General features: G+C 39.1%; 1 protein-coding gene across 1 annotated transcript; it reads left to right on the forward strand.

Annotated features, from left to right (window-relative positions):
• The first annotated feature begins 5,055 nt into the window (after positions 1-5,055).
• Positions 5,056-9,131, forward strand: LOC107423066 (PR5-like receptor kinase). The gene is made up of 2 exons (XM_060816262.1): positions 5,056-5,534; positions 8,464-9,131. The coding sequence occupies exons 1-2, from the start codon at positions 5,178-5,180 to the stop codon at positions 8,881-8,883; spliced, it is 777 nt and encodes a 258-aa protein (XP_060672245.1). The 5' UTR covers positions 5,056-5,177; the 3' UTR covers positions 8,884-9,131.
• Positions 9,132-14,864: the final 5,733 nt, after the last annotated feature.

Below are 14,864 nucleotides of genomic sequence, written 5' to 3' on the forward strand. Positions count from 1 at the left end.
CATAAGTACTTTATTAACATCACCAAAGCTAAGATAACAATTTATATTCTTCCTTTCTTGTCTTCCTTTTCCTTTCTCACTCAATGCCATCTCACCTTCCTCACTCTCGGCTTTTGCACCAAATTTCTCACTCTTGGTTTTAATAAAATTTTTCCACACAACCTGAGTATTAGAAGACTTACCTCGGACAGCAAGCTCACCTTTTCCCTCTTGATTGGATGGTAGTCCACTTGGAATTTCATTTGGTAAGACATCTCCAAATTCCTTCAAAAGAGAAATCATTGAACTTGGCAATTCAAGTTCTTCAAAGTTAGTTTGATCATTAAAATAATTTTCTTTGTAAAGCATGACCAGCAAAGGTTTCTTACACTCAATAACCTTATTAATATCCCCTAAACTCAAATAAAAATTCTGGTTTTTCCTCTCTTTTCTTTCTTTTCTTTTTCTTTCCTCAGTTTGGCTCTCATTGGCGGAAATTTCCAGTTTTTGTGTGCTCTCGGGTTTGCTCTCTTTTCTCACCCCTCTCTCGGTTTTTTCTTGGTCTTTCCACTCAATATGAACCTTAGAAACCTTACCTTGGTCAGCAACCTCAATCTTACCTTCTTGGAAGGATGGTGAAGCCGTTGGTGCCATACTTGCTTTTTCTTTAAGCTTTTTGGCTTCTCTCCTTTGTTGCATTTGTAATTGGTCTTTGTAAACCTCTTTAGGAGATAATGGTTCCAGCTTGACCTTCTTCCCTTTAAACCTGAAAACAATACTATTTTCTCGACCAAAATGAGTAGCATCTTTATCAAATTGCCATGGCCTACCTAATAGTATATGTCCAGCAATCATAGGTACAATATCACATAAAACTTCATCCTCATATCTACCTATATTAAATTTTACTTTGGCTTGTTTGTTTACTTTCATCTCACCACTATCATTAAGCCATTCTAATCTATAAGGTTCTGGATGTTTAATTGTTTTCAAGCCTAATTTATCAACTACAAGATTACTTACCACATTAGTACAACTCCCACTATCTATAATCATGCTACAAATTTTACCTTGTATTTCGCAGCGAGTGTGGAAGATGTTTTCTCTTTGTATCTGCTCTTCATCTTTGTAGACAGCAAGTACTCTCCTTGAAACCAAGCTTAACTCGGCATTAGAGGTATCTACAGGTTCGGTTTCATCTTCATTACAAGCCTCCTCTTGCTCGGTTTCAGCCTCACTTTCTTCACTTGCGGATTCCAGCTCACCATCGCCCTTTAATACCATGATTCTTCTATTTGGGCATTGGCTGGATATGTGTCCTCTTCCTTGGCACTTAAAACAAATTATTTCTCTAGATTTTTGAGGTTTAGGATCAGATTTGACCTCACCTCTAAGTGCTTGGACAGATTCGGTCTTAACCTCCCTTCTTGGCCGGTTGGTAGATTCTTCTCCTAATTTCGGCCTCAACTTGTTTTCATAAGTGGAATTGTTTTTCCAGCCACTTGAACTTGTCCTTCCACTGCTAGAAACTCCTCCAAACCGTGTACTAACACCCCTCCTCTTGAATTGGTTCTCAAGCTTAATTGCTACATGCAACATCTCCTCCAATTCCAAGTATTGTTGTAATTCGAGTTGGTTGGCAATGTCACGGTTTAACCCTCCAAGAAATCTTGCCATTGTTGCCTCCCTATCCTCCCTCATGTTTAACCTCATCATTAACATCTCCATCTCTTTGTAATAATCTTCCACGGACCTACTTCCTTGAGACAAAGATTGAAGCCTTTGATGCAGCAACCTTTGGTAATGGGATGGCACAAACCGCTTCCTCATGACTCCTTTCATTTGTCGCCATGTTGTAATTAAGTCTTCACCAACCCTCCTTCGGGTGCTTTGCTCATTTATCCACCATTGGAGTGCATAATGGCCAAACTCCATTGCTGCCATCTTCACCTTCTTACCTTCCGAATAGTTGTGGCAGTCAAAAATCATCTCCATTTTCTCTTCCCACTCCAAATAAGCTTCAGGATCACTTTTACCCATAAAAGGTGGGATATTAACCTTGATATTTCCCAAATCTTCATCTGTATCCTCCCTCCTATATCTCCCACGGCCAGCTCTATCTTGGACAGCAAAGGTTTCGTCCATACCTTCCTCAAAGTCACTGTCCAATGGCTCCTCATCAAATTCCTCTCTCGGCCTCTCGCGACCTCCTCGTCCTCGGCCTCGTCCTCCATGGAATTCTTGCCTAGTTCTTGTATTTGGCCTTCCTTGTGAGGCTTCTAATCTTCCCACTCTTTGGTTTACATGCTCAAATTGAGCACTCATCCGCTGTATTTATTCCAAAATAGTTCTCAAGTCCACTTGGTCTCCACTTCCGGTAGCTCGGTCATCGCCATAAAATGCTACGGACTCTTCCTCATTGATCCTCAAGGATGGATCTCCTCTTCTTATTCTAGAATCTGCCATGTTAGTAAAATACTGCAAAAATTAAATAAATCCTCACAATATTCACTCCCTCACGTGTTTCACTCAAACAAGGTCTCGACACTCGTGTTTGCACACTAGTTTCGGCTTTTACCCTCTTTTAAGCTCACACACTCTTGCCTTTTTTCACTCAATGAATTATCTCAAAGTTCTAATTAAAACACCCACAAAACAGCAATTAGATCACTAGTATGTTTTAATTAAACTTATCAACCAAACAGTAGCAAAAAGTAGGCAATACCGAAAGAATCCAACAAATCCTAATTTTTCGGCTTTCTAGACAAAAAAACACAAAATAATGGTAAAACGTTGGAATTTTTGAAAACTGCACCAGATGGTAGTAGATTATGAGTTCAAGAATAAAATTCCAGAAAAAGAAATTCAAATACGGACAAGAATCAAAGAGAACAAAATTATAGAAAAGTGTTGGTTGTTGTTCTTGTAATTCAAGTTTTGTATCAATTCCTTTAACTAATTTTAATCCAAAAAATTTAAACACCCAAAATCCAAATATCCAGCAGCAAAAATAATTTCCCAGCAACTCAAATATTGAATAAATAATCAAAAACCAGCAGCTCCAACAAATTTCCAGCAAACAAATCAAACTCCAACAAACCGAAATATTTTTCTTTTTTTTTTTTTTCTTTTATTCGGCTTTACCTTTTTTTTTTTTTTTTTTTCACTCACAGGACATAAACAACTGCAGTAGCAAGAGTAAGTACCAAAATTGCAATTCCAAATCCAAAACAAACACCAAACCCGTGACCTCCAAATAAACAAAATGTGCAGTTTTTTTTTTTTTTTTTTTAAATGTTGCTGCAAACTTTTTTTTTTCCTGTTTTCTTTTTTTTTTTTGAATATATGAATGCAAATATTTAAGACTAAAACAGCAAACAAAAATCAACAAAAACCAAATTAACAAGAACAATGATAAAAGAGAACCAACAAACTAGGAAACAAAAATACGATAAAACTAGGAAACCTAATTCAACTAGGAATAAATTTATTTTATTTTTTTTAAGATGCAGAACGTGTATGGGATGGATGCAACCTTAACCTAATGCTAAAATTGCAGAATAACACAAAAATAAATAAAGCAAATAAAGATAGATCAAACCTGAACAAAATTTAGCTCTGATACCAAATGATACGAACCTAGGATGACCTGCTCCTAAACCCGTATTATATTAGCCCGGATCTTTAATTAAGTTCAAGTTCTAATGGAATGGACCTCAACCCCTAACCAACCTGTGGTTAGAAACCTTGCTATAATGTAGACGCCACAATAGGGGATGGAAAACCTATTGATAAGTCAAGCTAAAACAACCAATTCTCTAATGGTGTTTTAGGTGTTCCCAAAGAACAAAGAGATAATTAATCTCACAAGTATTTTTTTAATCAAATCAAAGTTTTTAAGTTCTATTATTCATGAAAAATAAGCCTTTAAATAGGCTTTGAAAGAAACAAAATAAACCCTAAAAACCCTAGGAAAAACCGGCCACTCAATGAAGAATTCTACCTTGGCCGAAACTTTCCTTTTCCTAATCTAATTTGGATTAATTAATTCCTTTATTTTGAATTAGGAATTAATTAATTTACAAAGAAAATAATAAAATAATAACTTTCCTAATCTTATTTGTCCAGAAAATAAATAAATAGAAACTAAAAATAATGGTAGTTTACTAAAACAAAAAGTAGAATAAAATTAGGAAACTAAAATACTAGCTTTTTGACTACATTGACTTTGACCAATTCTTTGACCTCTTTGAGCTTCAAATCAGCTTCTAGATGCTTTATAGGATGCCAAATAAGCTGAATATGAAGTCCCACACGTTGCCCATGCTTGGAAAAATAAGAAAAGGCTAAAACAGTAAAATACAGTAAAGCCAGCAAGCAATACAGCAAATTCGGCCAAATTGTTGATGCTGTCCGTACAAGCCCTTTTTTATTGCATTTGAGGCTGCTTTAACTTGATTCCATGACCTCTTAGGCATATGTATTGAACCCATAAAGCATTGGAACCATTTCATGCTTCCCGGACTCCAAAAATGTACCAAAACCGTCACCCGGGTCCGTATCGGCTTCCACCACTTGGATGCTTCGAATAGGCTTTGTATCTTCAAGTATGGACAAGCTCTCTTGAGATTAATTACCCTCTGTATAAATACTCCCAGGTTTCCCTTAAATCTCTTAATTGGAGCTCTTGTGATTGGCCTAGTCTTCATCCGTGTCGAGTCAGCACCCCAGCGGGTTATCGGTGGAGCGGGCTCGGGCGGAATCACATCAAGAATCATCTCCAAAGCTCTATTGGGTCATAGGTAACACCATGCTCTTTTTCTTATTTTTCAACGGTAAAATGAAATATATTGTATAACTTAAACATATATATTTTTTTAATCTAGTCTATGCAGCGGCTGCGGTTGGACTTTTGATTTCTTTTGCTATAATTCTATATAACTGTAAGAGACAAGCAATGATCGTTCCAAAGGAAGACAGTAGAGAGGATTTTGATGTGGAGGCATTTATGAGGAATTATAGTTCATTTGCACCAAAGCAATACAGTTATTCACAGGTCAAGAAAATGACAAACTCATTTGCAGAAATAACAGGGAAAGGAGGATATGGTTGTGTATACAAAGGGACACTACCTGATGGTCGCCTTGTTGCAGTGAAACTTCTAACAGATTCCAAAAGCAATGGAGAAGACTTTATAAATGAAGTTGCGCATTGGTAGAACTTCTCATATTAACATAGTCACTTTTCTTGGATTTTATTATGAGAGGAACAAGAGAGCCTTAATTTATGATTTGATGCCTAATGGTTCACTTGATAAATTCATATTTAATCAAGAAGATGGGAGTACAACCCGGTGCCTAGAATGGAAAACATTGTACGAAATTGCTCTTGGCATTGCACGAGGACTAGAATACTTGCATCTTGGTTGTAACACAAGGATTTTGCATTTCGACATAAAGCCTCAAAACATTCTTTTGGATAAAGATTTTTGTCCAAAAATATCGGACTTTGGTCCAGCCAAATTATGGTTAAACGAGGAGAGTATTGTGTCAATGATGGGTGTAACACCCCGTCCCAAATCGCACCGGAATCTGTGCACGTTGACCGAGGTTGACCGTTGATCGAACGGGTCAAAAGTTGACTTTTTACTTCAGTTGGAATTTCTAGTTGACCAGGGTACCATGGCGAAGTGCATGACGCTCCGAGTTCGTAGACTGATAACACGTCGAAAACGGAGCTACGGTTTGAAAGTTATGAGCGAAACAAGTTGCGGTCCAAACTGTCCAAGGGGTGCCGGAGTTGACTTTTTATTTATGGGGAAATGAGCTTTGACTCATGGATGGTTGTGAAGTGCTCGTCGATACGAGTTCACAGACTAGCGGCACGCTCAAAACGGACATCCGGTTGAAAAGTTATGGACGTTTGAAGTTTACCGGATACCGTAATATTTTAATGTTTTTAAGTCGGTGAACAGTAAATGCCACGTGTCAGCTTTTGATTGGTCCACATGGAATGAACAGTGTCACATAGGGGTTTTTATTGGATAAAATTCTCGGGGAAGAGAGAGAAAGAGAAAGAGGAGAGAGAAAGAGAGAGAGTCTGCCGGCCGCCGAAATTTTTCAAACTTTCCGGCCGAGTTACTGTGTACGCGCCGGCCAGCAAGCTTCCCCTCCTCGTTTCCGGCAAAACCTCCAAATTTCACGGCGAACGGCCACTGGACGCTCCCGGATCGGACGTCCGAAGATCGGTGGCGAGTTTTTCCCTCCACCGCCGATTGAGCCACTTTCGGCCATTTTCTGGCCACACGCACCATACACCCTTGATCCTCTCCTCAAGCCCCGCCGACCCACCACGTTTCACCGCCATCGGACTACCGACGCGCCGGGATCGGAGCGTTTTCCGACGAGGGGCCGGAAATCTTCAAACGGTGATTTCTCCGCCGTCTGGCCTCCGTTTTGCTCACCGCCGGTCCCGTTGGATTACTGTTCTCATGATCTACAAGTCTGCAAAAAATCACAGCCAACGGCCACCGCACGCGCCGCTGCCGGCGACGATTGCCAGTGACCACGGCAGCTCGCCGGAAAGTACTGTTCCGGCGAGCACCCAAATTTCCGGCCAGCTCCAGTCAACTGTGTTCGACCTCCTGAACCTGAATCCGGCATCCGTTTCTGCCAATTCGTGATGGTTTGGGAGAATTGCGGAGCCAAAACCCAAAAAGCTTTCCGGCGAGATTCCGACCCCGTCGGGTCCGATCACCGGAAAGTAAGACCGGATCAGTGATACTCATCACGCGAGCTTCGATTCGGTATATAACTCGTAATCTTTAGATATTGTTTGGTGTTCGCTCCCCGGGTACCCATTTGGGAATTACCCGAATAAAATATTAATATTTTTGGTTGGTGCACTGTGGCTGTGTAGGTGCGCGTACGAGCGGTGGAGTTGATCCCGAGGAGGATCTTAGTTGATTTACGCGCTCAAGGTGAGTGACCCACCTTCAAAAATTATTTTCGACAATTAATTATATTAAATTGGTATTTAAATTATGCTCATGTGGTGTGATTTAATCATGGTTATATTGTGGTTAAATTTATTATGCATGAGCAAGGTGTTTTTTGGTAGTATTTGTACGTGGTTTTAAATTTGATTTTTCTGGCATAATTGGGTTAAATATTTTACAAAAATATTTGGTTAAATTTATAAATTATGCCACGGTATTTTTATGGTTGCATCTCGTATTTCGAGAAAATTGTGGTTTGTTGGTTATCAATGTTTCGTACCGGTTTGTTAAATAAAATTAGTGGGATGGTAAGTGTGAGAATTTAATGTATTTCCCACGGTGATTTTGGAAAAAATGGTACGGTTGGTTAATAATGTTTATTTTTAGACGCACTCCTACAGTATTGGTGTTCTGGTGTATGGTGTATGGACACGTGGTAGCGCGCGGTTATTATGTGGTTTAGCGCACGGTTATTACTTCACCCGTGAGTTGCCATTGGACCGTGGGCAAGCAAGGTTATTGTTGTGCACAGCCGCCCCCCTCCTTGGCCGGGTTGATGGTTTTAGCAGCGGTACTGTTGGGACACCGAAGTGACCATTGCAGGTTTCTCTCTTTAACCTCCCGCCAGTCGGTGCTTGGGACGCTGGGTATCGGAGGGCATCACCGGTATATGGTGTGGTGCGTCGGTGTAAATTGCAAATAATATTTTAAACCCCAAAGGTGTTCAAAGTTATTTACTATAATTTATTATATTTTAATTATATATTGGGGTATGTATTTATTTATTTATTGTTTATCAAATGATTTAATCCCTTGGTTTTCGGGAGGTATGTACATTGGGTTTTGTGGAAAGGTTTTAAAAAGGGAATATTTCAAACGGAGCGATTGGTGAGAGTTTTGAGGGAAATTATTATTTTCCAACAGATATTATTATTTATTTATTAATTGTTGGTATTTGTTCTATTCCTTATTTGCTATTAATATTATTTGATTATCACTAAAGGTGTTCAGTAGTTAGGGTCACTCACTGAGATGATTAGCATCTCACACTCTTAAATTCCGTTCCCTTAGGTGCAAGTGGTGATAGACGTTCTTCCGGAGCGAACCAAGTTTTCCACTGCTGTTGTGTTTCGAGAAGTACTTCTGTACTCTTTCATTTTAGTGTATTATTTCTTTCAGCCTTGTTGTATTTCTGTTGATTAGCACTTCTTAAAGCTCTGTATACTATTGGGATACTTATGTTTTATTTATGCACTGGGTTGCTGCTGTTGTTTTATTTTGAAGTGCTGCAATTTGTGGAACAATTTGTAGTTGCGGGAGGAATAAGGGGATGATTATAGAAGTGTGTTTTCAGTGCAGGTAGTTTGTGGTAAGTAAATCCCTTAGGGGAGGCTCTGCCGGATTTTCCGTTGGAGGGTCCGGTAGGGTTTCCATGGGATCAGAGCTTGTCTAGGGTTCCGGAGAAGAAATTCTGGACGGGTCCTGACATGGGTGCCAGATTAACTGCAGGGTATATAGCACCGGAGGTATTCAGTCGGAATTTTGGTGGAGTGTCTCATAAATCTGATGGTTATAGTTATGGAATGTTGGTTCTTGAAATGGTTGGAGGAAGAAGGAATATTGATCCAAGAGTTTCTCATACTAGTGAAATTTACTTTCCTTTTTGGATTTATGAAGATGTGGATTTGGGTAAAGATTTACGAGTCCTGGGAGTCACAACAGAGGAAGAAAAAGAAATAGCAAGGAAGATGCTATTAGTGAGCTTTTGGTGCATTCAGGCAAATCCATCAGATCGACCACCAATGAGTAAGATTGTAGATATGCTGGAAGGGGACCTTCAACATGTCCAGATTCCCCCAAAGCCATTCTTGTTTTCTTCAGCAAGATCCCCTCAACAATCCACATAATCATTATGATAATTTATCAGTTACTTTCTATTCCTATGTGTTACCCATTTTCTTTCTTTTGTAATAGATTTATCATGCTTTAGGTTCAGCCTTATGTTTGGTTTCTTTCAGTTCCATATCCAAGGGATGGCAAATGAATTTGAATGTTGATCCCAGTTCATGTAGCTTTGGGGGCTATATCTTGTATAAACTGAACATCTAAAACTTTTTGTACAGACCCTTGGCAAATTGGAAAGCAATTTCCTTGGTTTGCTTGCATATAGGTGCAATTGTTAGGTGTGGCTTGAAGACTCGTTGAAAAGACATCCAAAGACCAGGAAACATTCAAAAGAAATGTGATGTAAGTTACATGGCAACTTCCCCTAGAAAAACAAAATAGGTAATGAATTTATTTAGTTTTGATTATAAAGTCTTTCGATGTTGACGTTTAATAATGATGATTTGGACAGTCTTTGTATGTTTGTTTTAAGATTTTGGGTTTAATACAACTTTAGTACCTTCCACTTTTAACATAGTGTTGAAATTCAGGAGTTTTGCTGCAAAATAATATCATTTAGTAAGCAAATTCATACAGGGGCTAATGTACAGTTATCTTTACAATTTTAAATAAAATTATTGCTGCATCAGAGTACCAAAAAAGATAAAATAAAATAAAATAAAATAAAGGAAAAAAAAACAGAGTACTGGACACGCTATTATGAATTCGTTCAAGTCAACCAAGTCGTTTAAGTGAACAAATTATATTGAGTTTAATTTGTTGAAAACTCAACGGAATTTGAAACATCTTTATTGGAAAAGTAGACTAATGAGTTATAATTTAATGCAAAATCTATAAAATTTTGCTGATTTTTGGTACATTATCGAAAGCAGTTTGGGAGAAATGACATTTTAACACGGATAAACAGTGTATGCAAATCAATGGGCTTTACATTTTGGAGTTTTTTTCTTTTCTTTTTTTTTGTTTTTGGGCTCACAAAATGCAACCCCATCCTTCCAAAAAAGTCTCCTTGTTAGTTAATTTTGATTGTTAGTGTAATCTTATCAATCCATGACCCCATCATCTTCTTTGGCTGACAATTACACCGACTGCGGCAAAACCTTTGGCAGTGGAAGTAATATTCGGAGTATAAGCTATCCATTCTTGGGTTGACCATCCAGATATCAAGTTGAACTGCACAGACGACAACGTAGCTTATATCCAAATCTCTTCGCAGGAATACAGAGTGCTGGAAATCAATGAGGGAACACGTACTGTGAAAGCTGTAAGACCGGGTTAATTGGGAGATGTTTGTCAAAAAGAGCTCCGTAACGCCACCTCATTAGATATCACCTTGTTGAGTTACACTTCTGGTACCCAACAACTGACTCTGCCAGTATTCCACGCCATTTCAATTGCAACGTATCCGGAGGATCAAATACTGATAATTTCTACTCAGCAAGAGAAATGAGTACAGCAGGCAACTTACCTGGCTTCACCAGTAAAGCCCCACACTTGGAACGTATGTGCAATGTCAGTGTGGAACTCCATATTTCTCAAAGCGATGCCACCGATTTACAAGCCAGTATGACAAAGTCAAATGAGAATCTGATAAAGACGGTGGATGTTGGGTTTGGGTTGATATGGAATGACAATCTGACAATCGTTGTGATGATTAATGTCAAAGCGGTAGCCGCTGTGGCTACGACGTGAGTTCTGATGAATTCGTCTGCTTTACAAACACAGGTTGGTCACTTTGGTTCATACCATAAATTTTATGTTTCATTGTTTTTAGAGACGAAATGAAATAACAGACCATACTACATACCGTTTACTTTATTACTATACTTTGACCGGGTTTAGGTTTCGTTTTATTGTATCTTGGAACCTTTCGTGGGTTCATATTAATAACATTCAATTAGACAATATGATAATATGCCGTTATTTTTTTTCCATTAGATTAAAAATTTTAAAAAAAATAAAAAAATAGATAGAGGCTTTAATGGAAAAGTGAGGAAAAAGAAGGAGAGGATTTATGTTCCTTGGAAATGTGCAACCAACAATAGACTTTTTTTGGTAAGGAATTACAATATATTTTAAGACGTGATTTCACCTAGCTTTGGTTGACCTAAGGAAATTTTCAATGCTCCTGGAAATATCGCTACTTCCTCTCACAAATATATGGGGTCCATATGGGACCCGATCTAAGGCCTGTATGTTACTTGTGAGATGGGAGATAAGTGCTTTCAAGAGCTTTTGAAATTTTTTCCATTGAATCTAAGGATTGAATGCGTATTCTAAGTGATTTCTTCACTTGGCAAGCCTATGAATACTTTAAAAGTACATACTATATAACACCATACTTCAATTATATAACATGATATCTTCTCTGTTTGTTTAAAAACAGAGATATATAAAATGATGGAACCTAACGACTAATGGACTTCCTAAGGTACCTTCAATTGGTTTTCTATTATCTAACTTGCTAAATTTTAGTTTTACCCTCTCTTGTAAAGTCTTCTTCAAAGCACAATTTGGTAATAGGTAAAATAATGTCATGCTCTTTTATCATTATTTTTATAACTTTAAACAACAGAAATGAAATATAATATACAACTTAAATTTTTTTTTTTTAATGTAGGCATTTCAGAGGCTGTGGTTGGACTTTTGATACTTTTTGCTATAATTCTATGAGTCTATGAGAGAGAAGTAATGGTCTTTCGGAAGAAAGATAGTAGAGAGGATTTTGATGTGGTGGCATTTACGAGGAATTACACCTTACTTGCACCAAAGCAATATAGTTATTCACAGGTCGAGAAAATGGCAAACTTCTTGGCAGGGTAATAGGGAAAGGAGGATATGGTTGTGTATACAAAGGAACACTACCTGATGGTTGCCTTGTTTCTGTGAAACTTGTAAAAGATTCCGAAAGCAATGGAGAAGATTTTACAAATGAAATTGCTGGTATGGGTAAAATTTCTCATATTTAACATAGTTATTCTTCTTGGATTTTGTTACGAGAGGAAAAAAAAAAGAGCCTCACTTTATGATTTCATACCCAATGGTTCACTTGACATATTCATATTTATTCAAGAATATGAGAATGCAAATTGGTGCCTCGAATGGAAAACCTTGTACGTTATTGCTATTGGTTGCACCGTGGTTGAACATAAGGATTTTCCATTTTGACATAAAGCATAAAACATTCTTTTGAATAAAGATTTTTGTTCCAAAATCTCTGATTTTGGCGTAGCCAAACTATGGTTAAACAAGGGGAGTATTATATCAATAATGTGTGCTAGAGTATCTGCAGGGTATATAGCACCAGAACTATTCAATAGAAACTTTGATGGCGTGTCCCACAAAGATGATGTTTCATTATGGGATGTTGGTTCTTGAAACGGTAGGAGAAAGAAAGGATATCAATCCTAGAATTTCTCATACAAGTGAAATATACTTGTTTTCTTGTTTTCTCCACCGAAGCCATTCTTGTTTTCTCCTGCAATGTCTCCTCAACAATATACAAAATCATCATAAATAATAATAAATAAATAAAAAAAGGGCATGCCTACTATCTGATTTCCTCTTTTTAACAGTTTGTTCTTTTCCAATGTTTTGCCCATTGTCCTTCGCATATAAAATCATGCTTAGGTTTTGGCTTACATTTGGTTCCATTTCCAGGTTCTGGTGAATAAAGTGTGAAGTCCAGCTGCACCACCACTGCACCGACAGTGTGAAGATTGCACAGCCACCATTTTTGACACCACTGCACCGACAGCCACCATTTTTGATAATGGCCATTGCTGCACCGAAAATGGATTGTTCTACAATTGTGGGCTCTGCAGAGGCTGTTGAAGATTGTAACCGACCTTGTAAGCCTATAAATAGGCTCCATCCCGTTGTATGCAAACCAAGCCAAGTGAGCAAGCTCAATATTATCCCAAGTGAGGAATATTGAGAGAAAACCTCCGAGAGAGAGAGTGTTTAAGTTCCAGAGAGAGCTTGAGAGAAGAGTGAGCAATTCTAGAAAGAATTGGAGAGTGTAGAGAGAGGTTCCACGTGAGAATCCTCCATGAGAGAAGTTTTTATTTTTTGTATTCTATTTCTAAGAGATTAATAGAATTCTTTTTATTTTTCTTCTCATATTTCTTCTCTAAAGTGGTCAGAGAACCACAACAAGTGGTATCAGAGCTCTAGGTCGAGAGCTTGGGTTCAAAATTTGAAGAAACAAAGCTACTGTTCTTCAAGTTGGCGTTTCAAAAAATTGCTCAAATAATTAATTTGACAATACCAGGTGAAAGTACACGACGAGACGAGAACAACGAAGTTCGCCGGAGAGCAAGCGAGCGTCTCACGCGCCCGCACGCGCCGCCTGAAGTTTTCTGCAACAATTCATGCGCCACACGCGTCACACGCGCCGTCTGGAGGTTGAAGACGACCACGTCAGCAGACACGTCAGCGCACCCTGCCACGTCATCTGCCACGCCAGCCGACACGTCGTCAGCCGACACGTCATCTGCCATGTGTTGACACGTCAGCCTAAGCTGCCACGTCATCTGCCACGCCAGCCGACACGTCATCTGCCACGTGTTGCCACGTCAGCACAATCTGCCACGTCATCAATATTTTCTGTAATTACGGAACAGCCCCTGAATTATTGGAAATTACAGATTGACCCCTGTAGTTTCTGAAATTACGGCACAGCCCCTGAATGATTTGAAATTACAGATTGACCCCTGAAGTTTCTGTATTTGCAGATTGACCCAGAAAGTTTCTGGTAATTATATTTTGACCCCGGAAGAGTCAAGTCCACCATTTTCGGCCGTTCCGGACGCAACGGTTAACTCCGTTTTGCCAAATTCAGCTCCATTTTTGGTCAAGCCATAATGTCAATGGAAGAATCATCTTCGGGAGCTATGGTTAAGCTCACTGCCACAAATTATACACTTTGGAGACCTCGGAGGAAGATCTCCTCAATTGTAAGGATCTGTTTGATCTGATAGAAGCTAAAGGAGAAAACCCCGATCCCAGCAAAGTAGCAGAATGGAAGAAATGAAACAAGAAAATGATCGGTCAAATCAGGCAATGGATCGATCACAGTGTCTTCCATCATGTAGCGAAGGAAACGGATGCATATGCCCTCTGGACAAAATTGGAGGACATGTACCAGGCCAAGACTGCTCGGAACAAAGCCCTGTTGTTTAAGCGATTGGTAAATCTAAAATTACAGAGTGGAACTTCTGTAGCCGAGCATACCAGTGAGTTCCAGAGCTTGGTAAATCAACTATCTGCTGTGGATTATCAACTAGGGGATGAGGATCAGGCCCTCCTACTTCTAAGCTCTCTTCCAGACAGTTGGGAGACATTGGTAGTCTCTCTCAGTAATTCGGCCCCGAATGGCAAACTTACCATGTCTATGGTTAAGGATGCCATATTTAATGAAGAGGCCAGGAGAAAAGATATTGGCATGGATCAGTCACATGCCCTTGTCACAGAGAGAGGAAGACAGCAAAGAGGTAGTCGAGATAGGGGGAGAGGCAGGAACAAGAGCAGAGGCAGATCTACAGACGGTAGAAAATCATCATATAAGTCCTATCATTGTGGCCTGAAGGGTCACATGAAGAAGAACTGCAGAAAGTTGTTGAGAGAGCAGAGACTCCAAGGTAATCAGCCGAAGAAGGATGGAGAGACACTAGTCACTGTTACAGGCGAAGTGGCGCTCTGCTCCACCGAAGAAGAGACATGCCTTCATATAACAACCCAAGATGTTGAGTGGGTAGTCGATACTGCAGCATCCTACCATGTCACTCCACACAGAGATTTCTTCAAAACGTACAAAGCAGGAGACTTTGGTACGGTAAAGATGGGAAATTCCAGTTTTGCAAAGATTATGGGAACTGGTGATATTCAGGTAAAAACGAATGTTGGTTGTACAATCACTTTGAAGGATGTCCGTCATGTTCCAGACCTTCGGCTTAATCTACTTTCGGGAGCAGCCTTAGAC

This window comes from Ziziphus jujuba, chromosome 4 (genome assembly GCF_031755915.1).
Source record: "Ziziphus jujuba cultivar Dongzao chromosome 4, ASM3175591v1".
In the NCBI taxonomy this organism is placed as follows: Eukaryota; Viridiplantae; Streptophyta; class Magnoliopsida; order Rosales; family Rhamnaceae; genus Ziziphus; species Ziziphus jujuba.

What these genes read in the sequence shown, in the direction of transcription:
- LOC107423066 (XM_060816262.1), top strand. Translation starts at nt 5,178, where the DNA reads ATGAAGTTGCGCATTGGTAGAACTTCTCATATTAACATAGTCACTTTT. An exon ending in AGGAGAGTATTGTGTCAATG is followed by an intron (nt 5,535 to 8,463) that starts ATGGGTGTAACA and finishes ACGGGTCCTGAC; the next exon opens with ATGGGTGCCAGATTAACTGC.